At 42.9% G+C, this 13335-nt stretch overlaps 1 protein-coding gene across 3 annotated transcripts in view; it reads left to right on the forward strand.

Annotated features, from left to right (window-relative positions):
• The window catches only part of PRDM2 (PR/SET domain 2), a 112715-nt gene that overhangs the window by 18523 nt on the left and 80857 nt on the right, over positions 1-13335 (forward strand). For 2 of the 3 annotated variants that reach the window (XM_033113400.1, XM_033113401.1), the window contains exons 3-4: positions 11090-11207; positions 12889-12992. In XM_033113400.1, coding sequence (XP_032969291.1) covers positions 11090-11207; positions 12889-12992 — 222 coding nt within the window. The remainder of the gene's footprint in view (positions 1-11089; positions 11208-12888; positions 12993-13335) is intronic. The other variant, XM_033113402.1, reaches the window with a different exon arrangement.

Raw genomic sequence — 13335 nt, forward strand, 5'->3', positions numbered from 1 at the left:
GGTATTGCCAGTAGCCAGTAGCAAAGCAACTTAGCAATTTAGCCTTCTAAACTTGTTTTAAAGTTTTATATAGTAAAATAACAAAGGAAGCTTTTAATCACTTGATGCTGCAAGTCCAGCCCTGAGAATGGTGACAAGCCCTCCAGAGTCCCGTTATCTTCACTGTCCTGGAGGTTCATTCATTCCCTCATTCATCCGCATAGACCGCATCCCAGTGTGTTGTGGGCGCTGCAGTGAGCCGGACAGACAAGCAAGGGCTCTGCACACAACTTACACACTCACGGAGGGAGACAGTTAAAAAGCAGGAAGATAGTATCAGATAGTGACAGGTGCTGTGAAGACAGTGCAGCAAGGTAATGTGATAAAGAATGGTGGGTGAAGGTAGGGGGAGCTTCTCTGGTTAGAGAAGGCTGTTCTGAAGAGGTGATGCATAATAGAATAATAAAGTAATAATAGAATTATTAATAATAGTCATAGAATACTAGATTCAAGTAATAACCAAGAGCCAGCTAGATGAGGATGTGGGCAAGAAAATTCCAGGCAGCATGAACAAGCAGTGAGTGCAGACGCCTTGAGGTGGGAATGAGCTTGCTGGTTCAAGGAACAGAGAGCCAGCCAGGGGCGAGAGCGTGGCAGGCGTCTGTCACTCTGGGACAGGATGAAGTTGGTGTGAGAGGCATAGGTCAGACATAATGGTCCTTAAAGGCCATGGGAAGAAGTTTACATTTTATTCTGAGTTCAGTGGGAAGCCATTGGACAGTGGTTTTTCCATATTTAAACCATCACGCTCCCTGTGCTGTGGAGACTGAATTGTAAGGGGGCAAGAGTGTGGTAATACGTTCGTTCACTGTTGAGATTAACACCGTATTTGAGGACAGTTTCTTCACTCGGACAGCCTAATGGACCTGCCAGCTTTTTGAAAGAGGCAGTTTTTATGTCTTTCAGAACTATTTGACTGCTGTTCTTTTCCAAAGACGGTGTATAAGAGTTTCTTGTTCTCTGTCCCCATCTGCTTATTGTTATTGCGGTCTTACTCATTCCTTACCCAAATACAATTTAATGCTCTCTCAGTAAACTGAAGCTTGTTTGATCCCCGCCCTCCCCCGCCCCGTAATTTGCCCTAAGAATAGTCGTTACGAGTCTTGATTGCAAGTTTAAATGAAGAGTTGCTCATAGGAATTTGAGTATTTTAACACTATTTAATTCTTGGATGTATTTTGCTGATAACAACAATTGCTATAGTGATTATTAGTCTTGTAGCAATAATATGTATCTTATTTTGAATGTACTATGATGTGTTCTTAATATTAAGCAATATTGCTCTCCAGTGTTTGTTTTGGTCAAATTGATATTTAAGAAACTAGGTGCTTTAATTAAATCAATTAAATCTGATATAACAATTCATGGTCGTTCTCTGGGTGGAGTGTGTAAAGGGAGGTACTTATATAAATTTAAATGAAATACCAGGAAAATTTGCTCACTCTTATATTCAAAAAATCAGAACATCAGTACATGTTGTCTATGGTACATGCAACCTTATGTAACAGTAGTCAGTGCCAGTGTTATGCTGTTAGCAGAGTTTCCGACCTCATTCCAGTGACTGTTTATGTGTGAGTGAGGAGAGGGAGCCGGAAGGCTGGTTCCTAGGTGCGGGCCACACACAGTGTGCCTGGAGCAGAGCAGAAAGAAGGGAGAAGGGAGTGAGCAGAGAGGTCCAGGGCTGGCTCAGTGCCCATGGAAAGGACCAGAGTGCATACACTCCCTGGGGAGAAGGGAAACTGCTGGAGGGTTTTAATCAGAGGAGTGTTAAGAGTCGGGTTAAAAGAAATCTTGAAAGAAAACCAATAAGATGCACTTAAGCCACCAAAGAAACAAAATTGTGCTAAAAAAATATTTTTTTCTATGGCATTGGTATTTTAAAAAATTTTTCTTATGCATTCAAGTTTCATTTCAACATGATTTAAAGACGAGAATGTAGGATTTATGTACTTATTTTTCTTTAAAAATCAACTTTGAGGTATAATTTACGTGTAGTAAAATGTACTCAGTCCTGAGTTTTGCCAAATGTCTGCACTAATGTAACTACCACCACTGTCAAGATCCAGGACATTCCCAGCACCCCAGAAAGTTCTGTCTTGGTGCCCTGCAGTTATTTCTCCCCCTAACCCCTACCTCAGGCAACCACGTATCGGTTTTCTGTCACTGGATTGGTTTTTAAGAATTTCACATAAATGGGGATCATACCCTTTTGTGCCCTTTTGTGTTTGTCTCCTTTTGGTCAGCATAATGTTTTTGAGATTAGTCCATGTTGTGTGTGTCAGTAGTTTATTTCTTTTACAGAAAACATTTTATGAGCGATCATCTGACCATATAGAGATCTGTTCATAGTCGTATTTCTAAAGATTTGGTGAAATCCTGGCATGGCTTTCTGTCTTTCATTTTAGGTTAGCTCCTTCACTTTTTTCCGAATTCTGAAAACATAGCATAAAAAATTGAAACCACTTTTGATGTTTTAGCATATTATTAACATATAATTATGTTTTTTTATAGGTGATTATAAGTGCAAATTTGCTTTTTCAGACTTTTTTAAAAAAAGACTCATAAGTAAGGTGATTTCTATCAGTTACGACTTAAACCTCAAATAATGAATGTATGTATAGTTCAGGAAATTAACGTATTTAATAATGATGGCACTTTAATTTCATTTTGAATCAAATATTCTACTAGATAAATTAGCAGTTTTTAAAATAAAACCTGGGACATTGTCTTTCTTAATGAAAATATTAGATTATTTCTGAAATTTGAAAAAAGTCTAGCAACTTGAATAGCATTTCCTTATATGACTTCCAGAGGAACAGTGGCAAGAAGGCTTACATTTTATGTTACCCTGATATGAATGCTTTGGTAGAGAAGAACGTTATGGGATTGTTTAGCTCTGCCTCACTTTTGCTGTCTTGTGACCCACATTCCACCTTCAGCCCTCACGTTGCCACTCCAGCTTGGTTGGGCAAGTCACCTGACTTCTTGGGTTTTGCTTTCTTACCTGTTAAATAGGGATAGCAGTGGTGCCCACCCATGAGTGTGGTCAAGAGCCAGGGAGTTGATAAACGTAAAGCACTCAAGCTAGTGCCTGGCATGTAGGAAACCCTGTGTGAGTATTAGTACGTCACCATTATTCTTTTCAGCCAATGATTCTGCCCCATCAAATACCTTCTTACCACTGACTGCTTGAGTTCAGACCCAGACATCCCTCGTTTGGACTGTTACAGAAGCCCCCTAATTGATTGCCTCACCAACAGTCTCTCTCCACGAACCATTTTCCATGTGTCCTGAGGACTGTACTTACACAACATGAATCTGACCATGGAGGAAATCAGAAAAGTAGGTAGTTGTCATGGGTTGTTTGGAATGTCTTCATGGGTGAACTGGGATTTGAACTTGACCTGGAAGAATGTAGAGGATATTGACTGGCAGAAGAATTGAGGACCAGAAGGCCCAGTGGCCTGGGGTCGTTATTAACCGGAAGCCTGAATTGGGAAAGACCCAGAGGAGTGAGAGCACCTAGTTTGGGGAAGGGAGGAAGAGCCAGAGGGTGGTGCCTATAGGGGCCCAGTGGAGCTTTTATGAGTAACCTGGGGATTTTCCTGTGATTTCCTCCAGTAGAATTTGTGTTTAAAATAAAGCGGCAGACAGAGCAAACAACACCATTGGACGTGAAAGACTGTAGCTCCACAGTTTGCTGTCTTGGATGAAGACAGTTTGAGATGTTGCAATTCAATTTCACCAATAACAGACTCACTGGCAGGCAGCAGAAGGCTCCTTCTCCTGCTCTCCCCCACCCCATTCCCAGCCTGTATCAGAATCTACCAGAAAAGGGAAAGGGGTATGTTGGGTTGAGAAAACGCTCAGGTATCTAATATTGTCTGCTCCTCTTAAACCTTGAAAGTCTCTAAAACCAGTAGAGCAACTACTGGGTTTTATTTAGAAAGTTTTAAAAAAGGGTTTTGAATCAGGTGCTTTATAGGAAAGTTAATCATGAAGGCAGAGGGTTTGTAGAAGTTGAGTGTGGAATAGACTGGAAGCCAGGAAACCTCATCACATCTCGTCACGCCCCTGCCCCTAACCTTCCAGTGATGTCTCACCACTCTCCAAATGCAATCCCGTCTCTGTACCCCGACCTTCAAGGTTCGGCAGGTTCTGGCGGTGGCTGCCTCTGCTGTCCCTGTGGCTCACTCTGACCGGGCCCCAGTGGCCTCTTATTCCTGAACATGAAGCCCTTTGCCTCCTCTGGACATTTCCCTAGAACGCTCAATCCTTCACGTGTGGGGCATTGCCATCTTTCAAGTTCAAATCCCGCCCCACCCCAGCAACCCTAACTAAAGCAGTGTCCCCTCCCTTTCTCTGTCACACATTATATTTCCTTGACCCGTTGGGAACAGCCCATCAGTCTCCTGTGTTAACCTGAGGGCTGTAGGCAGGGCCCTGGGTTGCTGCTTTCCTAGGGTAGCACGGTGCTAGCCCATGGGACACACGTTGGACATGACAGGACGAGTGGAGATTGCTGCGTTGTTTCATGTTTGAAGGATGATGGTGGCAGTGGGAGTTAGAGAAAGGCATCAGATACAATAGAATTTGAAGACACACCAGCAGCATTAGACTCTGCTGGCCACTCTCCTTCCTTGAATCTTCCCTGCCTTTCTGACCCCATGCTCTCGGTGCCCCTTCTTTGTGACGACTAGAGGTCTCCTATGTTGCTCCTGTTCTTCTCTTTCACTCTTAGATAAAGGCGTCCTGAGCACTTTGTCCTAGCTCTTCTCTCATTTTCTGCCCCCTGGACTCCATTACCAGTGGAGTTCGTGGCTCTTAGAGCCATGTCTGTGCTCCGAGACCTCTTGGCAGTTGACTGCCAGATACTTGTTTGTTTGTTCACAGGGACTACTGCTCTGAGCTAGGCATCCAGGGCCAGGCAGCAGGTACGATGGCCAGTGAAACTGAATCTGCCCTGCGTGTCTGCCACCTAAACTTGCCTCTAGTGGAGGGGCCGTTAAGCCAGCAGTAAGTGCTTCAGGATGCAGAGGCTGCAGAGGGAGCCTCCGGGGACACCCCGCCAGGTAGGACAGTGGGACAGGCTTCCTCTGGGCAGGGCAGAGGCCGGAACACAAATGCAGATCGGTCCCCTGAGGAATCTCCTTGCCTTGGTGGGGTCTCAGCCCCACCGTCCTGGGGCTTAAAGGCAGAGGGTAGGAACTCGCTTCTTGCTTTTCTTTCCCATCCACGCAGGAGGCCAAGCGGGCATTGATGATAAGCTGTTGGCTTTAATATATTGAAAGCACATATCCCAGTTTATTCTAGTTCACTTTGTTCTCCTTTAATGATCATCAGTGAAGTCCTTAAAATAAAAAATAAAAAACCCTTGTGCTATTTTGGGGGAGGAGTCCCTTCTGTTTCACTCGAGGAGCGGGGTCGGTAGGGCCCAGATGTGTGGATCCAGCCCTCCTCCCTTGCTGTCCTGGTCACCACTCTCGTCAGCTTTGTCACTAGGAGTCTCTTGTTCTGTGCCTCAGCCCTGAGATCAGGAGCTGGGGGGCCAGAGGTGGTGCAGCAGTTCTCAGGCTTTTTGTTTATGTGGATCATATCTTTGGATAGTTACTGTGCTAGAAATTGAAACAAAATTTTTTAACTTTTTTTTTTTGGAAGTCATTGTAGATTAATAAGACATTGCAATAATAGTATACTTCTTCACTCAGCTGTCCCCTGTGGTCACTTGTAACTAGTACAGTATTAAAACCAGGAAGTTGACTTGGGGCAGTGGTTGGTTAGACTACAGGCCTCCTTCGTAAATCAGAACTCTTTGAAACAGGATTAAACACTCACCCATCCCATTAGCCAGCAGAACGATGACATTATCACATGGCATAGCCTCCTGAAAACTCTCCTCTCCACAGGTGAGTGAAAAAGGCGAATAACATCTTAGTATTCTCATGAAAAGGGAGGAGGGCAAGTAGCTCTGATCTTGTGGACTCCCAAAAGGGACTTCCCAGGAATCCCCAGACGATAGTGTGAGACCCCCGGGTTTAGTGGTTAAAACATGGACTCTGGAGTCTGACTGTCTGGGTTTTATCTTGGCTCCACTACTTTAAAACCATGCAGCTTGGGAAAGGTACTTGACAGGGCTATTCCATAGCATCGTATTTGAAAGTCCAGCCTTGAAGGCTGACTGTCTGGATTTGAATCCGAGCCCTGCCACTTACTAGCTGCGACTATGGGCAGGTTTCAGTTTCATCTGTAAAAAGGGTCATAACATTACAGCTGAAGTGGTAGCGTAAAGATTAAATGAGGTGATGCATGGCAAGTGCTTAGAATAGTGTCTGAACAGTGTCCTAAATACTCCATCAATGTTAGCTGTGCTCACTGCTCGGACGTGATGCGTGGAAAAAGGTTAGCAGAGACCTTGGCCCAGAGGAAGGAATCAATGTCATACTCCCATAGCTCCCCTCCCACCCCCCTACCCCGCCCTGGGAAAGTCAGCCTGGGCCAAAGGAAAGGTATCAGGGGGAGGAACTTGAAAGACCTTTAAGAGGCTCCACAGCAAGGTCAAAATTGGAGAATCAATATATCTCTAAGGTTTCTTGTGTTAGGAAGCAGGAAAAGAGCAGCTGCTCTAGCCAGTGAGCTTCGTGAAGAGGGGCCGGGATCCTCTTTATTAACCATTGTATCTTTACCTCTCTGCCCGGTGCCAGCCCCAGGTGCCAGCCCCAGGTGCACGCGGGAGGATTTAGTAACCATTGAGTTGGGGAAGAGAGGGAATGCTGTCTGTCTTTGAGTTTGAGGTAGGAAGTTGGAGACATCAAATTAATGAGATCAATTAACAGTTAATAACTAAGTAACTTCTTCAGTTAACTTAAATGTAATACATTAATTGTATTTAATATATACTGTTCCAGATAGGTTCATTGATACAGGTTTGGAGATGGTACTTCGTTAAGCAGTGAAAGAGTTCTTAGGTTTCCTGTTAGTATGGAAGTCCTTGTGACTTCCTCCACACTCACCACAGTGAGCAGTGTTAGAGCCTTAACGTGGGAATGTGCCTTTATTCTGGGGCAGCAGGGAAGGGGTCCTGGGAGGAGCAGCAGCCAGGGCTCTGGTTGGTTCCCTCCCATCCCTCTATGGTGATCAGCAAACGGTGACACATTTGCCTCAGGCATCACCCCGGCCTCCTCACCTTCTCTGCTCTGGACACTTTGGCCTTTTCCCTGTCTGTTCTCTGAGCACACCAACCTTTTGCCTAACTCAGCAAGGGTCCTTGCTGGGCTCCTTTCCTGACATGTTTCTCCTCCATGTCGTCACATGACTCCCTCGCAGCTTGTAGAGTGGGCTTCCTGAGCATGTGGTCTGAGACAGCACCCTGCCCCTCTCCATCACTGTCTCCTTGTGCTGGAGTTTTCTTCCGAGCGTCTGTAACTAGCTGGCATCATATATTTTCGTTTGGTTCTGTCTGCCGTCCTCTCTAGGGTGACACACTGTGAAGGCAGACGTGATGCCTAGGACATTGCCTGGCCCACAGAAGGGACTCAGAAACATTTTAATACATTAATTGAGTAGATATTGAAGTTCCTTTTAGACAAAATCAATCTGGGAAACATTCCCAGGATCAAACTGTGATTCTTTAGTGTGAGAACCAAGATGACCCTGTTTAAATGTGATGTTACATCTCGTACTATCAGGATATGTAGAAAAAAGAGATTCCAGTGTACGAGTGTGCGGGGGAGGAGCTTCCTTCTGTCCCCAAGGTTTACCTGATGCTCAAACTGATGGCTTGGCACTGAGAGCATGTCACATACTCTAAAAAAGGATTCTTACATTGACACGGACGCTTACCTACCTCAAGTTCAAGAAATCCCAGCGCACAGGGGGAACATGCTTTCTGACAGATGACCCCGCTGTTTTGTTTCTGTCCCTCCTTGTTCTAAAAAAAGATTTAAGTTAGTTCACAGGGATCATTTATTCGTTCAAGTATTCTAAGTGACAAGAAACATTTGATGTCTCCTGCTAATCATTGGGAAAGCAACGCTGAATAAGGTAGACGGCGCCTGTCTTCATTGCAGTCTGACGGCAGCCACGTCAAACTCGTAATTAGACAAACGACTGTTTAAAATTGTGATAAGAGCTGTGAAGGAAAAATAAGGGGAGACGGTGATTCTCTGTAGGCAAGCCATCTCACCTCCTACTTCTCAAATCACTCATGTTCTAAAAAGGTCCCAGGCAAATTTCCAGCCATAGCCACTGCAGTGGAGATCCCAGCAGCTGGAAAAGGGTGAGGGAAGGCTCTGGAGCTGGCCAGGGTCCGGATGGCTTTGTGTGGACTCAGGTCCTCCTATTGCAGGGGAGTCCCATTGTAGTGTGAAGGGCACTAAAATAGAAAAAAAGCTTTTCTCAGTAGGTGAATGAGTCCAAATTAAAAATTATGGTTGGCCGAAAGCAGGTAAATAAATGCATAGGAATTTTCCTTATTTCTTTTTCCTGTGGCACTTCTGCTGAGGTCCTTTATATTCACAGGTAGTTCACAAATTTTAATACACCTGGTCTCCAACTTAGACTCAAGTTACAGATTTCCCGTGGGAATGACCATCCCACCTTAGGCGCCTTCTCCTGCTGACATTTCTCCAGACGGGTGGAGGTTTTACAGGGGTTCTTAGGTTGTATTCCACCAAAACCCTTCTTCTTTTTTTTTTTTCCTCAGCCTTACTGAAGTATAGTTGACAAACAAAAGTGTAAGATATTTAAAGTGTACATCATGGTGACTTGATATACTTATCTTGTGAAAGGATTCCCACCATCTAGCTAATTAACATATCTATCACCTCTCATATTTATGGTTTTTTTTGTGTGTGTGTGTGAACACATTTAAGTTCTACACTCTTAGCAAATTTCAGTTTTGTAAAAACTGAACAACAAAAAAACAGTGTTATCAACTATAGTCACCATGTTTTATGTTAGGTCTTCAGACCTTATCCAGCAGAATCTTAACTGGAAACATCACAGTAGTTATGAGCTTGGGCTCTGGGGTCACACAGACAAAGGTTCAAATTCTGTCCTTGAGCAATTTGGACAACTTCCTTAAGCCTCAAGTTCCGTGTGTGTGTGTGTGTGTGTGTGTGTGTGTCAACGTGTGTCAGTGGTGAGCGGGTTGGGGTGTGGCTGGGAGGAGGCCTGACTGACAGTCCCTGCCCCTTGGTCTGTTTGGAGTAAACTCCATCATGCATACAGGAAGGTTCGCACAGTGCCTAGCAGGGGCCCGGAGGGAGTTTTCAGTATCTAGCAGGTTGTTAGTAGTTGTACTGTAATAGTGCCCGGAGGTACTGGGTTAGGTTAGCTGAAACACTGTCATTTCAGAGCTCCTGGGGAGGTTAAATGGTATCAGATCCTTTAAGATCTTTGTTAGGGTCCCATCTGAAAAAGGGGGGAAACCCCCTCTTTCTGTGATAAGTGGCCACATGCCGATAGGACTCATCACTGGCTAGTGCTTGTTCATATTGCTTAATTTATCAGCGTTCAAAATAATTATTATACAGCCTAGGGTTGTAAACTACCAATTTAATACCTTCCCTTTGGAAAAAAATTTGTTCACATTTTCAAACTTCTAGTTTGTAGATTATAAAGTTTTAAAAGTGGGGGCACTACATTTAGAAGTGAGAAAATTTTGCACTTCAGCTAATTAAAAATACAAGACCATTTTCTGGGGCCGTTTTGATAGTCCCACGGTTTGGAAGGCATTTACACTTGGGCTTGGTGGGGTTGTCAGGACCAAGGAGGAAATCGAGGCGGATCGGAGCATTTGTGCTTCTGAAGGGTAGGCTCTGTCGGCCTCGTCCTGCTCAAGAAATGAACCCGCCTTCACATGCCTACTTTGGTGCGTTCCGGGCCTCAGCTGGCCGTAATGACTGCTCGTTGCTGGGGCTCTTATTTCTCCTGAAGCAGCCTGTTGATACTTAGAAGAAATGTGAAGTGCTGGGAGTACTCAAATTTGGATGATATTCTTTTCTTGGCAGAACACATTTTTAAAAACGACAAGGGCATCATTGTCATGGGAAAATTAATCTTTTTAGCTTAGAGTTTGCTTTTTGCCTACGTTGGTTTCTTTGAAAGTCCTTGAGAAATGTTTCTCTTTGCAGTGGGGGGAAAAACACAAAACTCAGACTCCAGAATCCGTTGTTCTTTGCGGTGTCATGATAGACATATCAGTTCTTTAGGGTCTATGTGGTAGCAGTTAATAGACACTTGGTTTTCCTTTGATTTGAAGGTTATTTTAGAAATAACAGTCATGTTTTACCAGTTGGTTTAGATTTCCCCGTTTTAGTCCCTTATATACATATCTAATAGTAATCTGATTTCTTAAGATTACAGTGAATTTTAGCATAAACTTTGGTTAGTAATTGTATAAAGTTCTCTATTTCTTAGAGATTTTGAGATATTATGGCGACTTTGCTGTTTAATTACTTGATGGACAGTGGTACATTACTGTTTTCTGGAAAGGTCGCACTTCCATTGAAGGTCCAGAATAAGTTGTAGTGTTCCTGGTTAGAATGCTCAAGCCCCTGTCCAGAGGGTGTTTCTGGAGAATGAAAGCGTGAGGGTGGGTCCCTTTACAGTCTGTGCCGAAAGTATTCATTTAAGTAGGGAGTGTTGCTTTTGAGTTTTTAGTGTTCCAAAATGCTGGTGGTAGCCTTTGACTTAAAAGTAAGCTTAAGCTGTATTTTGCTGCCAGATGATCTGGGAGTTTAAAGTAACATGTTGCCAGAGATTTACATATTTTGAAAATGGCTACAGGTGGCCGCAACAAAATAGATTAACACAGACATGCTTGAAGGTTGCAGTGGTTTCCTTTGGAGACTCACAGACAAGCTTCAAAGCAACTCTCGAAAGCATCAAAGCAACTCCTGAAAGGCGTGACATGAGTTGTCTTGGTCTGGCTTGCCAGTTTTAGCTTTCAGTTACATTTTTGCATATTTGCTCATTGGACCAGGAGAAAAACAACAGCTAACTGGGTTTTCTTCCTTTTGCTGTGATCCTTCTGTTTCTTGACTTGCAGAACGCTACTGAGCCTGCAGCAGCTGCTGAGACCCTGGCCGAGGTACCTGAACATGTGCTTCGAGGACTTCCGGAGGAAGTGAGGCTTTTCCCATCTGCTGTTGACAAGACTCGGATTGGTGAGTACTGGGGTCCCAGAAGGAGACAGGGAAGGGAGAGCAGGCTATATAGCCAGGCTTCCTTTGGACATTTCAGGTAGGGGGCTTACCGTAAAGCAACAGATTGACGTTCTGACTTGGAAGATTGTGTGGTGTTTATGCAATTTCCAGTCAAAAGTCCAGGCTGAACATAGCTTATGAATTTAAACCAGGAATGCTGGCACACCGACCATCCTGTGTAACTGACTCAGCCCAAGTGTCCCCCTTTCTCTAGGTGTCCCAGGGGCTCCTCCCCCAGAATGTATTGCTCCCTCACCTCTGATTTCACTATGACCGGAGTGTGATTACGCTATTATATTTATTTCATTATTTTGTACTTGTTTTCACATCTGTCCCTTTCTTTGCTTGGGAGTACCTTCATTTCTTATTTATCTTTATGCCTCTAGTGCCTGACACTTTATGGACCTCAGTAGGTATTTGAATGAATGATGACCTAAGTGTATCTGAATGCTTCAGGCTGGGATTTCTTGTTGAATTCAAGCCAAGCTTTTGTGTATTTGATCTTGTTTTTGTGTCCTAATCTTTAGTCAGAAGACCAAGGAAGTAAATTATAATAAAAGTTTCATCCAAGTACAGTCTTGGAATTTATCAAGTTTATGTCCCATTTTCTTTTTTAAAGATGTACTTCTGATATTCCAGTTTATGTGTATATGAATACATTTTTAATAAATGCCTTTTCTATTTCTCATTGAAAGTGGTTCAGTGAGTAACTTGAGCATTGAAATTGTATCATTCACATGAATGTGGTTGATTTTATAACTCCACTAATTGATGATTAGCTGTGTTATCAAACGGGATTCCCAGAAAAGCAGAATTCATACATCCTAGCTGAACGAGACTGGCTGAGACTCCATCCTCCTGTACATGAGAAAACAGAGGCCAGAAAATGAGGGGACCTGCTCACTGATGTTGTCAGTGAGCGTCACTTCTGGGCGCTGGTTCCCTTGACTCTGGGCGGTCTCCTGCCATTTCAGCCACTGCTTCTCGTCTGTTGACCTGTGGTCAGTGCAGAGGAAATAGAAATACCCCTGAGAATCCCACAGAGCAGCAGAAATCATGGTTGTGTGAAACTCTGAAAAGTGAGTTGTTTCAGTAGCTAAGTTTTCAGGAAACTTAGCGAGAGAAAAGAGGGTTTTTCACTTTGAGCAAACTTCAAAAATATTTATTTGTAAAACTATATTTCTAACCCTCTATAAAAGCAACTCTGTTCATTTGAGACAATTTAAAATCTGTGGAAAAATGGAGACGTTTAGAATTATTTATAGTTGCAGTACATTCTGGTAGTTTTCTCTTTAATTGTGATGGTGCTATTCTCCAAGTATTTGTGATTGTACTGTCTGGATAATTTTACGTGTAAAAATTAAAAACAAGTAAATATAAAAAATTATTTTTTTTCCTGCTATAAAAAAGTAGGATATTTATAGGCCATTTGGAAAATACAGAAGAATAGAAAGAGGAAAAATAAAAATCAACCACTGAAGACTTGACTTAATTTGATTTCACTGTGATCTCAGTTGATTTAGCATTATTTTGTTTTTAGGCTGTGTAGCCTTTGAACCATTTTGTGAAACTGAATTGATTTTAATGCTTCAATCTTTAAAATAACCACATACATCATAAAAATATTGATTTTATTTTCTAGGTGTCTGGGCCACTAAACCAATTTTAAAAGGCAAAAAGTTTGGGCCATTTGTTGGTGATAAGAAAAAAAGATCTCAGGTTAAGAATAATGTATACATGTGGGAGGTAAGAAAGAATTCTGGTTCTTTGTTTATCAGAGTTCTATACATTAAAAAAAAAATCATTCTATTCTTTTAGTATTTTACATTTTGAAATTGAAACAACCATTTAAATGTGTTCCTTAAAATCGAGAGTATTTTTATTAAGGAGAATATGTGTTTCCTTGGATACAGACTGCTGTTTACTTTTATTTGTATTTTGAGCCTGCTTGGCTGTCAACGATAAATGTCAAATCCACTCGTTATATTGCCTTGTTCAGGGTGTGTGCAGCCAAGACTTCCGTCTGTGACTTTACGGACTTCCAGGTAGATGCCATAAAGACACCCCAAGGTGGCCGCACATAAAACAC

The sequence above is a fragment of the Rhinolophus ferrumequinum genome, chromosome 9 (assembly GCF_004115265.2).
Source record: "Rhinolophus ferrumequinum isolate MPI-CBG mRhiFer1 chromosome 9, mRhiFer1_v1.p, whole genome shotgun sequence".
Taxonomy (NCBI): domain Eukaryota; kingdom Metazoa; phylum Chordata; class Mammalia; order Chiroptera; family Rhinolophidae; genus Rhinolophus; species Rhinolophus ferrumequinum.